The sequence below is a fragment of the Arachis ipaensis genome, chromosome B09 (genome assembly GCF_000816755.2).
Source record: "Arachis ipaensis cultivar K30076 chromosome B09, Araip1.1, whole genome shotgun sequence".
In the NCBI taxonomy this organism is placed as follows: Eukaryota; Viridiplantae; Streptophyta; class Magnoliopsida; order Fabales; family Fabaceae; genus Arachis; species Arachis ipaensis.
Window position 1 is genome coordinate 380,772 of NC_029793.2, and position 18,432 is coordinate 399,203.

The following is an 18,432-nucleotide window of genomic DNA, read 5'->3' on the forward strand; positions in this document are numbered from 1 at the left end:
ATGTGGAACAACGGCCAGATTGCCCCGCCCGGAACCACCGTTCCACCCATTCCTCCACCTCCTGCGCCTCAGCCTTCCTACACGGTGCTTCCGCCAGTGCCTCCAGCTCCTGCCCCACCGGAAACCGAGGCCGATGCGGAGGCACGGCTCGAGGAGAAGGCCAGGAAATGGCAGCAGTTGAATTCGAAGCGCTACAGCGACAAGAGGAAGTTCGGTTTTGTGGAGACGCAGAAAGAGGACATGCCTCCCGAACATGTCAGGAAAATCATCAGGCAAGTGTTCTTTATGCTAGCATCAGCTTAAATTTTCTTTTTCTGATTTGCTTCAATGGATAGTGTTTTCTTTAGAATTTGAGTTCTATGGGCGTGGATGAGCTTGTTTTATTGTACGGGAAAGCTATGAGATGATGTACTTGTCAGGATTGGTTAATTAGAATCCATGCTATTTTTGGGTTGATGTAAGCTATGGAAGGAATGATCTTGTTTCTGTATCATGTTCGTAGTTGGTATTTTCTGCTCTTTATTAGGAAGAAATGTCTTGTAACTAATATGACTATGGGCATAATTTTATAGGCTTTTGAGTTTTTTGTAAATGTTTGAACGGGGTTTAAGGTTGCCTGAAGAAAGGCGTAATAGAACACTGATGAAACCCTTTACATAAGGTGGCTGAGTACTGTGCGTGTAGTGTAGCATGATTTGCTCTCTTGGTCATCTCTATCTAATTATTCGGTTGTTTGATTGCTTAGAGAGGTAATTTTGGTTGCTATTTTTTATTTCAGGGATCATGGTGATATGTCTTCAAAGAAATATCGTCATGATAAACGTGTTTATCTTGGAGCACTCAAATTCATCCCGCATGCTGTTTACAAGCTCCTGGAAAACATGCCCATGCCGTGGGAGCAGGTCCTCTGCATTTTCCATTTTGTTGTATTTGGTTAATTTTACGAAGTTCAATTTCGTCTCTAGCCTTTTTTATTTAATTGAATGTGCGTTGGTCTTCTGAAACCATGTATAAATAAACTTCTATGATTTCAGGTCCGTGATGTAAGGGTCTTGTATCATATTTCTGGGGCTATCACGTTTGTCAATGAAATACCCTGGGTTGTGGAGCCTATATATCTGGCACAGGTATGTGGTTGCCGGCTGTTCCCAAAAGTTGTGTGTGTGATCATGACAGTTATTCTTAACTAAGAAATTTATTTTGCAGTGGGGTACAATGTGGATCATGATGAGAAGAGAGAAAAGGGATCGTCGCCATTTCAAGAGGATGCGGTTCCCCCCATTTGATGATGAGGAGCCTCCGTTAGACTATGCTGATAACATTTTAGATGTTGATCCTTTAGAGCCTATTCAGCTGGAGCTGGATGAAGAAGAAGATTCTGCTGTGTATACTTGGTTTTATGACCATAAGCCTCTTGTGAAAACAAAGCTCATTAATGGTCCTAGTTACCGGAGATGGCATCTTTCCCTTCCTATAATGGCAACACTGCATCGGCTGGCTGGGCAGCTTCTTTCTGATTTAATTGACCGCAACTATTTCTATTTATTTGACATGGAATCATTCTTCACGGCAAAGGCTTTGAACATGTGCATACCTGGTACTGGATTTCTTTCTTGGATTTATTACCCTCCATGTTTCCAAAGTGTTATTTGTTTTCTATGAATATATATTGAATTTTGGACATTGACAAGCTAGGTTTTGTCAATAATTATATATGAAATTAGTAGCAATGCAGTGTTTAATGAGCTTTAGAAGTTGTAGAAAATTATGTTTCTTTTAATATTAGGCAATAGTAGTCCAATGTTGAAATCTAAAAGACATGCATTTATTTTTGTTGATATCTTACACAGGTGGCCCTAAATTTGAGCCTCTCTATCGTGACATGGAGAAGGGAGATGAGGACTGGAACGAGTTCAATGACATCAATAAACTCATTATAAGGTCCCCTTTGCGGACAGAGTACAGAATCGCCTTTCCTCATCTTTATAACAATAGGCCTCGCAAAGTAAAACTTTGCGTGTATCATACTCCCATGGTGATGTACATAAAAACTGAAGATCCTGATCTACCTGCTTTCTATTATGACCCCTTAATACACCCAATAACAAGTGCCAACAAGGAACGGCGGGACAAGAGAATTTATGATGAGGATGAGGACGATGATTGGACATTGCCAGATGGTGTTGAACCTTTGCTTAAAGATACCCAACTTTATACAGATACCACTGCTGCTGGTATCTCCTTGCTGTTTGCTCCCCGTCCTTTTAACATGAGGTCTGGTCGGATGAGGAGAGCTGAGGATATTCCTCTTGTATCAGATTGGTACAAGGAGCACTGGTGAGTTGTATCCTTCCACCCTGTTAATTTTTTGGACCTAACATTTACAGGTTTACTATGCATATGCCATGTGTCTCATTTCTCCAATAGTCTAATACTAATGATTTCCTGTTTTTCTTTGGACAGTCCTCCATCTTATCCAGTTAAAGTTCGGGTTAGTTATCAGAAGTTGCTCAAGTGTTTTGTGTTGAATGAGCTGCATCATAGACCTCCTAAGGCTCAGAAAAAGAAACATTTATTCCGGTCTCTTCAAGCAACCAAGTTTTTTCAAACTACGGAACTGGATTGGGTTGAAGCGGGTCTACAAGTTTGTAGACAGGGGTATAACATGTTGAATCTCTTGATTCACAGGAAAAATTTGAACTACCTTCACCTGGACTATAATTTCAATCTTAAGCCTGTCAAAACCTTGACAACAAAGGAAAGGAAGAAGTCACGGTTTGGTAATGCCTTTCATCTTTGTCGTGAGATCCTTCGTTTGACGAAACTTGTGGTTGATGCCAATGTTCAGTTTCGCTTGGGTAATGTTGATGCTTTCCAGCTGGCAGATGGCCTCCAATATACTTTTTCACATGTTGGTCAATTGACTGGTATGTATCGATATAAGTATAGGCTTATGCGACAAATAAGAATGTGCAAGGACTTGAAGCATTTGATCTACTACCGCTTTAACACTGGGCCAGTTGGGAAGGGACCTGGTTGTGGATTTTGGGCCCCCATGTGGAGGGTATGGTTGTTCTTTCTTCGTGGTATTGTTCCCCTTCTTGAGAGATGGCTAGGCAATTTACTTGCACGGCAGTTTGAGGGTCGGCACTCAAAAGGTGTAGCGAAGACTGTCACCAAACAGCGTGTTGAGAGCCACTTTGACTTGGAGCTTCGAGCAGCCGTTATGCATGATGTGCTTGATGCCATGCCAGAAGGTATTAAACAAAATAAGGCAAGAACTATATTGCAACATTTGAGCGAGGCATGGCGTTGTTGGAAAGCAAATATTCCTTGGAAGGTAGGTGTCTATTTCGTATAATTTGATACCTTATGAAAAAGCATGCTTGGTGTTTTGGTAATTTTAGATGTCTAGTCTCTTTGTTTACTATAAGTCTCTGAACATAGTTCATCACAGTTAGTAATATAACTTATTTCCAGATTTGTCTGGAAATGAATTAGAATGCAAGTATAGATGGTCTAGTTGTATTCCATAGTGAAATTATTGTAATAATTTGGAATTGGTTGGTTCTTGGACGACTTGTTGATTTCCTATGCATTGTATAGGTTCCTGGTCTGCCTGTTCCTATAGAGAACATGATCCTTCGGTATGTGAAATCAAAAGCAGACTGGTGGACGAATGTTGCTCATTATAATCGTGAGCGTATAAGAAGAGGTGCAACTGTTGACAAGACTGTCTGTCGTAAGAATCTAGGAAGATTGACACGTCTCTGGCTTAAAGCAGAGCAGGTATGATCTATGTTGTGTTCTATATGTAATTTTTTGGCTTCATTATTTTCAAAGAATTATTGTTTGGGTTGAGACTCTACAGTTCTCATTTCATTATTATCTATGAAGTCTCTTCCTGATCATTCATCCCTCTTGTAGGAGCGACAACACAATTATTTGAAAGACGGTCCATATGTCACTCCAGAAGAAGCTGTTGCTATATATACAACAACAGTTCATTGGTTGGAATCACGGAAGTTCTCCCCTATTCCATTTCCACCTCTATCATACAAGCATGACACAAAGTTGCTCATTCTTGCACTTGAGAGGTTGAAAGAGTCCTATAGTGTTGCAGTGCGACTAAATCAGCTGCAAAGAGAGGAGTTGGGGCTCATTGAGCAAGCTTATGACAATCCTCATGAAGCTTTGTCACGAATCAAGCGACACCTTCTGACACAGCGTGCATTCAAAGAAGTATGCCAATATGATCTAAAATTAACTAGCTTATGATCTTCATCCCATCAAAGAACTAATAGTATATATATAATTTTTAATATTTAACATTTATTTTTTTTCAGGTTGGTATAGAGTTTATGGATTTATATAGCTACTTGATTCCAGTCTATGAGATAGAACCTCTGGAGAAGATCACAGATGCATATCTTGATCAGTACCTGTGGTACGAAGGTGACAAGCGTCATCTCTTTCCAAACTGGATCAAGCCAGCAGATTCAGAGCCACCACCTCTTTTGGTTTACAAATGGTGTCAGGGTATAAATAATTTGCAAGGTATATGGGACACCGGTGATGGTCAGTGTGTTGTGATGCTGCAAACCAAGTTTGAGAAGTTCTTTGAAAAGATTGATTTAACAATGCTAAACAGGTACACAATTTGGAAATCACTGTGTGAATATAATTTGTAATTTGAGCTAACTGAATTTCTGGTGTTGCAGACTTCTGCGACTGGTTCTGGACCATAATATTGCTGATTATGTCACTGCAAAGAACAATGTTGTGCTGTCATACAAGGATATGAGCCATACAAATTCATATGGTCTTATACGTGGTCTACAGTTTGCATCCTTTGTTGTCCAATATTATGGGTTGGTATTGGATCTATTGCTTCTTGGACTGACTCGTGCTAGTGAGATTGCTGGCCCACCACAAATGCCAAATGAATTTATCACTTACTGGGACACAAAAGTTGAGACAAGGCATCCCATTAGGCTGTATTCTCGGTACATAGATCGGGTTCATATATTATTTCGCTTCACCCATGAGGAGGCTCGAGATCTCATTCAGCGATATCTCACTGAACACCCTGATCCCAACAATGAGAATATGGTGGGCTACAATAATAAGAAGTGCTGGCCAAGAGATGCAAGAATGAGGCTTATGAAACATGATGGTATATATTTCTCTGTTAAATTTGTGTGTTTTTTTGTTCATCATTTATGTAATTAATTCTAATAAAATTTTCAATTTTGTGATTCCAGTTAATCTTGGGAGAAGTGTCTTTTGGGATATGAAGAATCGCCTTCCTCGTAGTATCACAACTTTAGAATGGGAGAATAGCTTTGTTTCTGTTTACAGCAAAGACAATCCGAACTTGCTCTTTAGCATGTATGTATTGATTTATTTTTAGATGTTTTATTGATGTCCATTTTTTTGGTTGTATAATGAACCACTCATATAGTCAGTAATAATCACGTGCTTGTTGGATGGTCCTGCTTTTTAGTTTTTGTATCATCCTTTGAAGTTTGAATTACTGGATACTTTCATGGCCTGCAGGTGCGGATTCGAAGTACGGATACTCCCAAAAATTAGAATGACACAAGAAGCATTTAGCAACACAAGAGATGGTGTCTGGAATCTACAGAATGAACAGACAAAAGAAAGGACAGCTGTGGCTTTCCTAAGGGTTGATGATGAGCACATGAAAGTGTTTGAGAACCGTGTTAGGCAGATTCTTATGTCTTCTGGTTCGACTACATTCACAAAAATTGTCAATAAGTGGAATACAGCTTTAATAGGTACGTGGATTTTGTATTTTAGGGGATCTCTGCCGAGGGAATTATTGGTTTTCTCATTTGTATTTGGTTTCTTTTAGGGCTCATGACCTACTTCCGAGAAGCCACTGTACATACTCAAGAGCTGTTAGATTTGCTTGTTAAATGTGAAAATAAAATTCAGACTCGTATTAAGATTGGGCTCAATTCAAAGATGCCTAGCAGGTATACTTGGTTATTGTTATTATTATTTCCTAATTTGGGAATTTAATTGCAAAATTCATATACTGCTGTAACTGTTATCAGGTTTCCACCTGTCATCTTCTATACTCCCAAAGAAATTGGAGGGCTTGGAATGTTGTCCATGGGTCATATTTTGATTCCACAAAGTGACCTCCGGTACAGCCAACAGACAGATGTTGGTGTAACCCACTTCAGGAGTGGGATGAGCCATGAGGAGGACCAGTTGATTCCCAATCTTTATCGCTATATACAGGTGACTCAATTCTTACCCATTATATGTAATGATTTGTGTGTATTTCACACATGATGTAGGTTCTATAGTCCTTCTAGTTCAACTTTTAACATTCTTGTGGATTATGACAGCCTTGGGAGAGTGAATTCATTGATTCTCAGCGAGTCTGGGCAGAATATGCATTGAAAAGGCAGGAAGCACAAGCACAAAACAGACGTCTGACCCTTGAAGATTTGGAAGTGAGTTTCTTCATGTCCCCTTGTTCTGAATATTTGGATTTTGGAGTTTATTGTGTTATTCCTTCAACAAAAGTATACTTATTTTCATGCAAGATGAACTAATATTCACTGTTGTTTTATTTGGCAGGATTCTTGGGATAGAGGAATACCACGTATTAACACACTGTTTCAGAAGGATAGACACACATTGGCTTATGATAAAGGATGGAGGGTGCGAACAGACTTCAAGCAATACCAAGTTCTGAAGCAAAATCCCTTTTGGTGGACACACCAAAGACATGATGGAAAGTTGTGGAACTTGAACAATTACCGAACCGATGTTATTCAAGCTCTTGGAGGTGTCGAAGGAATTCTCGAACATACTCTGTTCAAAGGAACATAGTAAGTTATATTTCCCTTTGAATCTCTTCTTTTTCTTTTCCAAAAAAATAAAAATAAAAATTTGGAGCTGAGTTCTTGGTTTGCCTTTCCTTACCTTAACCACTGTGTAAAGCCGTTTAGGACTTCGTTTGCAATCATTTTCTCATCTGTCTTTAGTTTTCGGCCTGTTATTCCCTAGATAGGGGGTCTAGCAAGCGTAAAATTCAGTTTCATTTTTTGTATTCAGCATTTAGTTCTTGCTTTTTATTGTGTGGTAGAAGTTGCAATTGACCCCTTTTTCGCTTCCAGTTTTCCCACTTGGGAAGGTCTCTTCTGGGAGAAGGCGTCAGGCTTCGAGGAATCTATGAAGTATAAGAAGCTCACCAATGCTCAGAGATCTGGTCTGAATCAAATTCCCAACCGTAGATTCACTCTTTGGTGGTCTCCCACCATAAATCGTGCCAATGTTTATGTGGGTTTCCAAGTGCAGCTAGATCTGACTGGTATTTTCATGCACGGGAAAATTCCTACCCTGAAGATCTCTCTTATTCAGATATTCAGAGCTCACTTGTGGCAGAAGATCCATGAAAGTGTTGTGATGGATCTCTGCCAGGTTTTGGATCAAGAGTTGGATGCTCTAGAGATTGAAACTGTCCAGAAGGAAACAATCCATCCAAGGAAGAGTTACAAAATGAACAGCTCTTGTGCAGACATTCTTCTTTTTGCTGCCCATAGGTGGCCAATGTCAAAGCCCAGTCTTGTGGCTGAATCTAAGGATGTCTTTGATCAGAAGGCAAGCAATAAGTACTGGATTGATGTCCAACTTCGATGGGGTGATTATGACTCTCATGATATTGAGCGTTACACTAGGGCCAAATTCATGGATTACACGACGGATAATATGTCTATATATCCATCGCCTACTGGTATGTTTCTTATCAATCTTGTGTTCACTTTTTATTTATTTTGATTATGGAGCTGACTGGATCATTTGTTTCAATTCAGGGGTAATGATTGGCATCGATTTGGCATATAACTTGCACTCTGCATTTGGGAACTGGTTCCCTGGGTCGAAACCACTGCTTCAGCAGGCCATGAATAAGATCATGAAGGTAACAAATTATCATGCATAATAAATCTGTTATAAATTATGAATCAAGAAGTTTTTGCCGAGTATGTATGACTTGTTCTTGCCTATATGCCCTTTGCACCAACCATTCTGGTTAATGTCAAATCAAATTTATATTATTTCTTCTATGCAACATAATTCTTCCTCTAATACTAATCTTGTGTTGGTACCAGTCTAATCCTGCACTGTATGTGCTGAGGGAACGTATCAGGAAAGGTCTGCAGTTGTACTCTTCTGAGCCCACTGAACCATATCTGTCTTCTCAAAACTATGGAGAGATATTCAGCAACCAAATAATATGGTTTGTTGATGACACTAATGTGTATCGTGTTACAATCCACAAAACCTTTGAAGGAAATCTTACAACAAAACCTATCAATGGTGCCATATTTATTTTCAATCCAAGGACTGGACAACTGTTTTTGAAGGTTTGTTGGCTTCCTTTCCCTCTTTCCTCCTTTCCTCTTTCCTCTTTCCTCTTTCCTCTTTCCTCTTCCCTTGGTCATCTCAAATCTGTCCAAATATTGATTTTCCACATTATACTTTCGCAGGTTATACATACAAGTGTATGGGCTGGTCAAAAGCGTCTTGGTCAGTTGGCAAAGTGGAAAACTGCTGAAGAAGTTGCTGCTCTTGTAAGGTCATTGCCAGTTGAAGAACAGCCTAAGCAAATCATAGTCACTCGTAAAGGAATGTTGGATCCATTGGAGGTTCATCTGCTGGACTTCCCCAACATTGTCATTAAAGGAAGTGAACTTCAGCTTCCTTTCCAGGCTTGTTTGAAGATTGAGAAATTTGGGGATCTTATTTTGAAGGCCACAGAACCGCAAATGGTTTTGTTCAACATTTATGATGACTGGCTGAAGAGTATATCGTCATATACTGCATTCTCCAGGCTGATTCTGATTCTGCGTGCTCTTCATGTGAATAATGAGAAGGCAAAAATGCTACTGAAACCTGACAAAACAATCATCACTGAACCTCATCATATCTGGCCGTCTCTAACTGATGACCAGTGGATGAAGGTAAGTTCAATTTGTGATTTTGTGATATTCTACTACTAGCTAAGTTTGAATTGTAAACTCTACACCATGTAGGGTTTGTTTGTTAAACTATTGTGTGAAACTTCTTGACAAAAGATTTAGGTATTTGTTGATTTTGCTGTTCTGTTCGATCTTGGTATTTACTATTTATAACTCGTATATATTATGTATTGACAGGTGGAGGTTGCATTAAGAGATCTCATACTCTCAGATTATGCTAAGAAAAATAATGTGAATACTTCAGCTCTGACTCAGTCTGAAATCCGGGATATTATACTTGGTGCTGAGATTACCCCACCTTCTCAACAGAGGCAACAGATTGCAGAGATTGAAAAACAGGTAATGAACTTAATGCTCTAATGCTTACAGACATCTAACTCAACTTCATTTTCTCTTCCCCATACTTTGCTTATGTTGTTCTGTATGTACTATTGTGCAGGCACATGAAGCAAACCAGGTTACAGCTGTAACAACGAAGACCACAAATGTTCATGGTGAAGAACTTATAGTGACCACTACTAGTCCATATGAGCAAGCTGCTTTTGGTTCCAAGACTGACTGGCGTGTTAGAGCAATATCAGCCACCAACTTATACCTTCGTGTAAACCATATATATGTGAACTCAGAGGACATAAAGGTTTGCCTATTAATTTCTGGTAATCCTTCATCTTACAACTTGAAACTGCTTTTATATGCTAATACCTGGTTGTAATGCAGGAAACTGGATACACATACATTATGCCAAAGAACATTTTGAAGAAGTTCATATGCATAGCAGATCTTCGGACACAAATTGCTGGGTATCTGTATGGCATAAGTCCTCCAGACAACCCTCAGGTTAAGGAAATTCGTTGTATTGTGATGCCACCACAGTGGGGGACTCATCAACAAGTCCATCTCCCGTCGGCTCTTCCAGAGCACGATTTCTTGAATGACTTGGAGCCGTTGGGATGGATGCATACTCAACCAAATGAACTTCCTCAGCTGTCGCCACAGGATCTTACCTCACATGCTAAGATCCTAGAGAGCAATAAGCAATGGGACGGGGAGAAATGTATTATCTTGACATGCAGTTTTACTCCAGGTTCCTGTTCTTTAACTGCATACAAGCTCACTCCATCTGGTTATGAATGGGGACGTGTCAACAAGGACACAGGAAGCAATCCTCACGGTTACCTTCCCACTCACTATGAGAAGGTTCAGATGCTCCTTAGTGACCGCTTTCTTGGTTTCTACATGGTAAGCTTGCCTACCTGCCCTGAGATGTAATTTTATTATTTGTGCACCTATTTGTTAATTGTATTGACTTTTTTTTTGTTGAATTGTTTAGACTCCTGATAATGGTCCATGGAATTACAATTTCATGGGGGTCAGACATGCATCCGGGATGAAGTATGGAGTGAAGCTTGGGACACCTAAGGAGTATTATCACGAGGACCACAGACCAACCCATTTCTTAGAGTTCAGTAATATGGAGGAAGGGGAGACAATTGCCGAGGGAGATCGAGAGGACACATTCTCTTAGTTTAAACTTGTCAGAGAATATATTGTATTTTTTTGTTGGATAATCATTCTAGTTTTTTCTTGTAGAAACGATGTAACAGATTTGTAAATATGTCAACATAATAGCCTGACAGATGTAATCGAGCCTTGTATTTGCTTTCACAATTAGGTTTGAGGTTTTGGATTTAAATACTAAGTTGAGATTTTTTCCAAGCAGAAACATCTACCTTAAATCAAAGCTTTTTATTAGTTTGAGGCTGGACAACATTTGATAACTTGTAGTACTGGATATTTGTGCGTTAATTTACACACTTCTCTTAGAAATGAAAATCATTTATAGAGGATACGTTGAACCGTTAGCCCGTTACAATGTGCTGTACATGGCTCGATCCCATTCCCAATAAAAGACTTATTTGGGATTGAAAGTGAATCATTACGCGAACAATGAGTTACACCTCCTATCTTATATGACAAGTATATATTTTGATTAATAAAACTGGTCCATGGGGATTAGCAAACTACAAACCCATGAAATCCCGAAATTTCCGAAAGTTACAATTTGTACTTAGAGGCATTCAATATACTTCCTGCACACTTTACAGCCACAACCATATATAATATTAAGAGGGTGTAGAAATACATGGCCCCCGCCGCAGCTCAAATAAATGGGCACCCAGTTTCCAATGCAATATTAGGAGGGGAAAAGAAAAAGAAAAGTCCTGATAACTTTGACAAATCAAAATCCATAATTGTCTCCTATGCACTTTTCATGTGTTCCAATTGATGTTTTGATTGGTTCTCCTCTGAAATGATGTCTGAACTGCTTCCATGGTCATGTCCAACAGTTACAGAGCTGATAAAGAGTTCATTGGCTTCCAACTGAGAAATCTTATCTTTGGAGTCACCCTTGAGTAGCTCCACCACCTCAAGCATGGTTGGTCTTTTCTCAGCTTGACTCTGAGCACATATAAGAGCAATCAAAACAACTCTTCTAAGTTCTTCCTCCACATAGTCCCCATTAAGTCTTGAATCTGCAATTTCCCTGAATTTCTTCTCACAAGCCAAAGGCAGTGCCCAATCACTGATGGTGCGCTTCACTGCATTACTGAGTTTCTCAAGTGGTTTTCTGCCACTGGCAAGTTCTAGAAGAAGAACACCGAAACTGTATACATCACAACTCTCATTTGCTTTACCTAACATAGCATACTCTGGTGCTAAGTAGCCAAGAGTGCCTTTAACTCTAGTAGTCACATGCGTTGCCCCATCCGGGATCAACTTGGCGAAACCAAAATCAGCAACCTGTGCTTGGAAATCTGAATCCAACAACACATTGCTTGCTTTGATATCTCTATGAATGATGTGTGGTGTTGCTTGGTGGTGAAGATACCTGAAAGGAAGTTTAATTATTATTACTACAATTACAGGAGATTAGTTCATAAGAAAAGGCCAGGTAAGTACTCACGCAATTCCCTCGGCAGCGCCAATTGCAATAATCATCCGTCGCTTCCAATCAAGAAGGCTTTCAGCCGAGTGCTGCCCATGAAGATGAGAGACTAGGCTCAAATTCGGCATGTAGTCATACACAATTAATCGTTCCTGACCTTCAGCGCAATAGCCACGCAGACTTAGAAGATTCTTGTGTCGAACCCTTGCCAATATCTCAACTTCAACAGCAAATTCCATGTCTGCTTTGCTGCTCCAAACTTTCAATCTTTTCACAGCAATCTGCATCTCACACATAGAATTGCATGGATCAGATGGCTATAATAATTGGCTACAAATCAGTACACAATATCATGTTAGGTTAAATTACCATTAAAAAAAATACATGAATCTAACAAAAGCTTTAGCAACCATTACCAGAGAAACTGATATGAAAAGATGAAACAGGGAATACAAAAGAGGTGGTATTATCCTACCTGTGATCCATCCCAAAGCTGACCCCAGTAGACACTCCCGAATCCGCCTTCGCCAAGCTTGTTATCATAGTTGAAATTATTGGTAGCTGAATGTAATTCCTTCAGAGAAAACACCCGCCATGGAGGTTGTTTCTTCCCCCGTGCCTTGCTGCAGAAGCAGCTCCAATATCAACTATCTGTTAATCAATTGGAACTAAAGTTCGAATCCAAAACTCTACTTCTACCTAAAGTCTCAAAGTATGGGATCAATAAAGTATGCACCTTAGTGTATTATGTTAATTAAGTGATCTTCCCTTTCTGTTTTTATAGTCTTCTAACAGTAACTTATAGCAGTTTCAGTTATACAAGAAAACTGAGCTAAACCCAGAATCTAAACCTTGCCTATTATTCATTTTTTCCTCCAATTGATATGATCCAAAAGACTAATAATACAACAAAGTAATAGAACTTGAGACTAATGAAGTGATTGTCGTACCGATCGGAAACATTTCCGCAACAAAACATGGGGCAAAACGCCATAACCTTCTCACCAATCAGAGAAACGTAAACAAAAATCCAAACTTGAAATCGACCCACAAAAGTGAATCAGGTGCTGTTGCTGTTCCTTCACTCCAAGAGCATCAACTTTAAGATATTCTCCTCTCTGCCTGGCTAGCTAGCAGTTCGTTTGAGCTTGGAGCCGAATGAAGAGCTGTAACCGACAGAATAAGAAAAACTGAAGGCATGTTTTTTGGGCGGTGTTGTTGCAAAGTTATGAACTCTGTTGAAATTAAAAATAGAAAAAGAAAAAGAAAAAGGGGTGTTGGAAGTTATTAACGTTATTCGATGGAGCAGATGACGTGTACTGTGTAAGCTAAGTCTTCTTCTCCCTCCTTTCTTCCTCCTCTTTAAACTGAAACTCCAGCTGTTTCCATTTTTTCAAAAGAAAAGAAAAAAAAGAAGAAAAACACACACCCACACGTGGGGTCCATTATCCTTTTTAATAATAAGAAAATGATAAAAAAAAATGTTTTTAGTTTTTGCTCCGTGGGAAATAAATTAATAAATACATGTCATGTGATAAGTAGTTGTGAATTGTGATGTTTCTTCACGCCAAATTAAAATGAAATCTCAAATCTGTAAAAGAATTAACAAATTGCTTCAAATGATATAGTAAAAGAAAGCTCCTTCTAGATCAGCAGACACGATAAAATCTCAAGAATCTATTGGTTAAGATTCTATTGTGTCAAAAGAATCTAGCAGATTAATAACTTAAATTTGCTTTCCATGAAGATGTCACTCAAGTGCAATGTATGTAAAATTAGAGTTAAAATATAACCATCGGTTTTGAATTTACTATATAAATAAATTTCCAAAAGATTTTGGTGTTTTCTTTCCTTTGAATTTACTTCACCGTCTGCATGTGCTGTGTACTGTTTTGCTGCTAAGTACAGACTTTCTATGCCAATCTAGCTTTTAAAGCGTCTGTTATATCTGTTTAAATCATTCTAGTACAAGTGTTAATAAGTACTCACTCATTGTTTGGTTACATATTGATTGATGCAGAGGGTAGGTAGTTCAAAATCAATTCGTTCTTAGCAGGGTTTCTCTTACTTCTTAGCCTACTTTTTTTTATATAATGGTTTCTTAGTTGCAACAATAATGTCTAAGCGAACAATCATTCCCTTGTAAACTTGTTGAAAATTTTCATAAAATAATAAGGTGAGGTGACGAATATATATATGGCGATGTTAGCTTTAAGATTAATTAATTATCACAAGTTGGAGAATAGACCATTGTGGTTTTCCACTATTGACTGGTGAAGTCAAGTGATATATGATTGTTTTGTTGTGTGTTTTCGTAAATATTCGTAAGCATAAAGAGACGGAAAATTATGGCAGCTTTATTAACTTCTTGCCACACTGTTTGTTAGTGAAAGAAAAGATAAACTAACATCTGTTTTGGACACACACTTTGGTTGAACAACATAGATTAACTTTTTCTGTCACATGCCACATGGACATGTATCTTCTTCGTAAACCCAAAAATACAATATAATAAAGTAAAAAGATAGAAAAATTCATTCCTAATACTCTCTGACTAGTTTTCATTTTTATGTATATGGTAATTCAGAAGAAAAGCAAATAGAGGACCACCTTAACTAAAAAGTTTGCAATTATTTGGAATACATCAGTATTTTAATTTCTAAAAGCCGGTGACAAGAAAAGTAGAAGTTTATCTGGTTAAAACGAAGTTTTGATTTGGTTATGTGGGTCTAGTGAAATTGGCATATTTTACTTGAGTATGATACAAAATTTCCTATTAGGTAGTACGGCTCTGACGACTCAATGATTGATGTCAGAAGAGACCAGAATCCTAGACTCCTAATAGTTTTTGTCCTTTTTAAGGCATATGCTACACTGAGCTGTTCTAAAATTCTTTCTGAGCTGTTTGCCTTGGCTTCTTATATAGAATCATTGCAACAAAAATAATTGTTATCTAAGGATTAGGATCCTGTTTTGTGTTCAATTTCTTCTAACACTTCGCTGTTTGGTATGGAAAAGGAACATCAAAATAAACAATTAACTTGGTCCTCTCTAAAAAAGGTTTTTACATATTAGGAAGACTATGGTCCTAATATTATGCTGACTACTAAGGAAAAATTTAGGGGCCAGCAATTTTTGTGTTTTTTGGTCAGCATTTAACCATCAAAATAAAAATAAGTGATTTTTTACAATTAGATGTAATCTCATACCATTAAAAACACTATTGATGACCAATTGATGGTTACAAAACACTAAAATTACTGGCTCCTTAGCATTCCTCGACTACTAAAGCGAGTAATTGATGACAAATCTGTAAGGCCTCTCTTATTTACTTGCGTTTATGAATAATATTTATATTAGATTTACATACCACTACTATAAAAAGAAAAATAATAAACTAAAGAAGAGAGAGTAATACAAAGACAACTAATCGCAATGTGGTTGTAAGTGGCAGAGCAGTGTTAGCAGCATCCGATAATTGCACATTATTATTCATAGTAGTTGGCATATGCTTCTCGTTGGTTGAAAGATGCTCCACGCTCTTATCCAAACCCGGACTCGAAATCTCACACAAACTAATACCAAAATCAAAGGTGGAATCCGCACAATCAGAATCACAACAAAGCCCCGAATTATTATAAAGCCTTAGCTTCCTTTTCATCCTCCAAATGATTTCCTTCCCAAATGGGACTTTCCCACTTAGCCTATTATCATTGAGCCTCATTTCACTAAGGTTTCTTAAATCTTTGAAGCTTTTGGGGATTGACCCATTAAGGTGGTTCCCATCAAGATGAACCACACGAAGGTTCGTTAATCTGCCTAGTGATTCTGGCACCGGACCATGCAAATTCATATTTGACATTATTAATATCATTAATCCAATCGTGCCTTCAAACACCTCATTGGGTATAATTGCTGGGCCCATTGGGTTTCCTTTCAAGATCAAGGCCTGAAGAGAAATCAGGCTTCTAAGTGAAACAGGAAATGGGCCTTGAATTCTATTGTAGCTCAAATCTAAAAGCATTAGATCTTTTAGGCCCTTGATTTTTTCCGGAATTGGGCCAACAAGCCTGTTTCGACTTAAATCCAATTTGATAATAGAGTGGCAGTCTCCAATAGTAGCAGGGATTGGGCCCATTAGAAGGTTCTGGCTGAGGTCCAAAACATTCAGACGGGGAAGAACTAAGCCTGGTATGGGACCGGTTAGTTTGTTGCCGCTCAAATCTAACGACCTCAGACCGGAGATCCGGCCCAATGAAACCGGAATAGAACCGTTGAGATTGTTTCTGTGAAGATCGAGGACTCTCAAACGGGTGAGGTTGCCCAAGTCGTTCGGTATTGGGCCGATATGGCCGTTGTCCCTGAGCACCAATGTTTGAAGGGATGGGCCCAATTGGCCCAAGAAGGAGGGAATGGGTTGGGGGTTGTAAATGAAACAACGGTAAAAGAAGAGGGTCCTGAGGTGAGGGAGGTTGGTGATGGAGGGGGAAATGGAAGAGTTGGTTGGGTCGCAGGTTGGGAAAGCGGTGTCGTCGGAGAGTGCGCCGAAGGAGAGGGAGACAACGTGGTAGACATTGTCCTTGTCGGGCATGCACTCAATGCCGTGCCAGCGGCCGCGGCACACGTCGGGGATGTCGGTGGCCCAGTGGTTTCCGGTGGCACGCATGATGTTGTAAACTGCCTCTTGTTCACGGGAATCGGTTCGGACAGCGTCTTGCTTCATGGAGAAGGCGGTTTGGGGGCCGTCTACTAGGGTTGATGGCACGCCAGAGTCAGACATGATGACTGTGTATGGCGTTGCATGTTGCAATAACAACAACATACACCATAGAAATAGAAGAAGATGGAGCTTCATTGTGAAGATGGAGCAAGTTTTTGGTTTGAAATTTGAATAATGATGGGGGTTGGGTTAATATAGCGGCTTGCATGCATTTAATGGATGGACCCATTTAGATTTAGTATTTGTTGTTGCTGCATGTGGGGATAGTCAGTGCACTGAAGCTTATTTATGTATGCTCACGAGAATGGCCGGATTTTTATTTATTAATTCGGAATTGTGAGCTGAGGGGACCGGAACACGCATTTTTGCGCATTTATTTCTATCACGGGATTTACACCCGGCGCTCTTTATCACTCATCTTTGGGCCACTCTCGCATGGGCTTTACTACTAACTTTCTTAACTATACTAAAGAAGGGAAACCCAAGATAAAAATACCAAGGACGACCAATGCCAAAAACACAAAAAAGGTTATTAATTTGATGAACAATTAGCTATTAATATTTAAAAACATAAATTAAAATATATTGTTAAACTTATTAAATTAAAAAATTTATTAAAAATAATAATAAAAAATAATAAATTCTCTTCTTTAAAAAATTAATATATCCTTTTAATATAAATTCTGTAAGAAAAAGTTTAAAAGGTCAATAACTTTGTTAAATTTTGGTCAGCATGTAACCAGCAATAAAAAGTAAATCATTAGATAAAATCTCATACCAATTTCACACCATTAAAATCATCGTTAATAACTATTTAATGGCTACAAATCACAAAAATTGCTGCCCATTTTTCATTTTGCAAATAGATAAACATACAAGCATATTTTAATATTGAGTATGTATCCTGAAAAATGAAAGTAGAAATGGGGAATGGGGATGTTGCGCTAAGTGTCGCAGCACGGCGTGGTGTTTGGTGAGTCATCAGCTGCAGATAAACACGCTTGTAAAGAGAAGAACGTGGATGCACAATATGGCAACACGTACTGTAAAACAGGGCATACATACCCAAAGGAAAAAGAAAATAAAAAAAGATTGCGTACTATATCCTGATTAATAAATCGATTTTGATGCTAGCTCTGTATTTTCCAGCTACTAGTTGCAGCGGGAATAAGCACTTGTTAGTTTCATTGAGAGCAAGGAAATATATTCAAGTTGAAAAGATGAAGCAGCAATTCAAGTCCGGTGGAGGGGGAGCCAGCATGCAACGCAGCGAAAGCATGAGACTACAGGAGAGGAAGGTGAAGGATCTCATGGTGGATAAGAAGAGGCTGGTGGAGGTGCCATACACGGCGTCCCTGGCTGACACCATGAACACGCTGGTCGCAAACAGGGTGTTGGCTGTGCCAGTGGCAGCCCCGCCGGGACAGTGGATCGGCGCGGGGGGTTCGATGATCGTGGAGTCTGACAAGCAAACAGGAGTGGTGAGAAAGCACTACATCGGGATGGTGACGATGCTTGATATAGTGGCCCACATAGCCGGCAAGGACCACTTGGATTTGGGTGGCGGCGGCGATGAGATGACAAACGATCTCCATGAAAGGATGTCTGTCTCTGTTTCTTCCATCATTGGCCACTCTTTTGAAGGGCTTAGCCTGTGGACTCTTAATCCCTACACCAGGTATCTAACAGTGGAAAATTATTAGATGATTTAATATATATGACACATCACATAAGGTAACTTA

At 39.1% G+C, this 18,432-nt stretch overlaps 5 protein-coding genes across 5 annotated transcripts in view; 3 read left to right on the forward strand and 2 right to left on the reverse strand.

Moving 5' to 3' along the window:
* Window positions 1–10,784, forward strand: LOC107617101 (pre-mRNA-processing-splicing factor 8A). The gene is made up of 24 exons (XM_016318902.2): window positions 1–272; window positions 779–902; window positions 1,035–1,127; window positions 1,207–1,597; window positions 1,851–2,337; window positions 2,464–3,340; window positions 3,607–3,789; window positions 3,928–4,242; window positions 4,347–4,651; window positions 4,722–5,176; window positions 5,265–5,391; window positions 5,560–5,801; window positions 5,879–6,002; window positions 6,084–6,273; window positions 6,384–6,491; window positions 6,619–6,872; window positions 7,161–7,777; window positions 7,857–7,963; window positions 8,154–8,408; window positions 8,532–9,005; window positions 9,201–9,362; window positions 9,463–9,660; window positions 9,741–10,262; window positions 10,354–10,784. The coding sequence occupies exons 1-24, from the start codon at window positions 1–3 to the stop codon at window positions 10,546–10,548; spliced, it is 7,077 nt and encodes a 2,358-aa protein (XP_016174388.1). The 3' UTR covers window positions 10,549–10,784.
* LOC107619585 (protein LURP-one-related 5) overlaps window positions 8,507–18,432 on the forward strand; it is a 23,083-nt gene continuing 13,157 nt past the window's right edge. The window contains exon 1 of the mRNA XM_021110527.1: window positions 8,507–8,522. The gene's annotated coding sequence lies outside the window, so the exon portion shown is untranslated. The remainder of the gene's footprint in view (window positions 8,523–18,432) is intronic.
* On the reverse strand, window positions 10,794–13,379 carry LOC107617102 (PTI1-like tyrosine-protein kinase At3g15890). The gene is made up of 6 exons (XM_016318903.2): window positions 13,263–13,379; window positions 12,921–13,136; window positions 12,446–12,593; window positions 11,989–12,251; window positions 11,085–11,913; window positions 10,794–10,926 (listed from the first exon to the last, which is right to left on the reverse strand). Exons 2-5 carry the CDS (start codon window positions 12,962–12,964, stop codon window positions 11,283–11,285), a joined length of 1,086 nt encoding a protein of 361 aa, XP_016174389.1. The 5' UTR covers window positions 12,965–13,136; window positions 13,263–13,379; the 3' UTR covers window positions 10,794–10,926; window positions 11,085–11,282.
* LOC107617018 (protein TOO MANY MOUTHS-like) lies at window positions 15,292–17,171 on the reverse strand. The gene has a single exon (XM_016318855.2). The coding sequence runs from the start codon at window positions 16,823–16,825 to the stop codon at window positions 15,368–15,370; it is 1,458 nt and encodes a 485-aa protein (XP_016174341.2). The 5' UTR covers window positions 16,826–17,171; the 3' UTR covers window positions 15,292–15,367.
* The window catches only part of LOC107619760 (SNF1-related protein kinase regulatory subunit gamma-like PV42a), a 1,757-nt gene continuing 964 nt past the window's right edge, over window positions 17,640–18,432 (forward strand). The window contains exon 1 of the mRNA XM_016322050.2: window positions 17,640–18,368. Coding sequence (XP_016177536.1) covers window positions 17,818–18,368 — 551 coding nt within the window. The 5' untranslated portion in view covers window positions 17,640–17,817. The remainder of the gene's footprint in view (window positions 18,369–18,432) is intronic.

Coding starts and splice junctions, on each gene's coding strand:
- LOC107617101 (XM_016318902.2), top strand. CDS start 1: ATGTGGAACAACGGCCAGATTGCCCCGCCCGGAACCACCGTTCCACCC. Junction 903..1,034: donor TGCCCATGCCGTGGGAGCAG/GTCCTCTGCATT, acceptor CTATGATTTCAG/GTCCGTGATGTAAGGGTCTT. Junction 5,392..5,559: donor CCGAACTTGCTCTTTAGCAT/GTATGTATTGAT, acceptor CATGGCCTGCAG/GTGCGGATTCGAAGTACGGA.
- LOC107617102 (XM_016318903.2), bottom strand. CDS start 12,964: ATGGCGTTTTGCCCCATGTTTTGTTGCGGAAATGTTTCCGATCG. Junction 12,594..12,920: donor TGCGGAAATGTTTCCGATCG/GTACGACAATCA, acceptor CTGCTTCTGCAG/CAAGGCACGGGGGAAGAAAC. Junction 12,252..12,445: donor AGCTTTGGGATGGATCACAG/GTAGGATAATAC, acceptor TGTGAGATGCAG/ATTGCTGTGAAAAGATTGAA.
- LOC107617018 (XM_016318855.2), bottom strand. CDS start 16,825: ATGAAGCTCCATCTTCTTCTATTTCTATGGTGTATGTTGTTGTTATTG.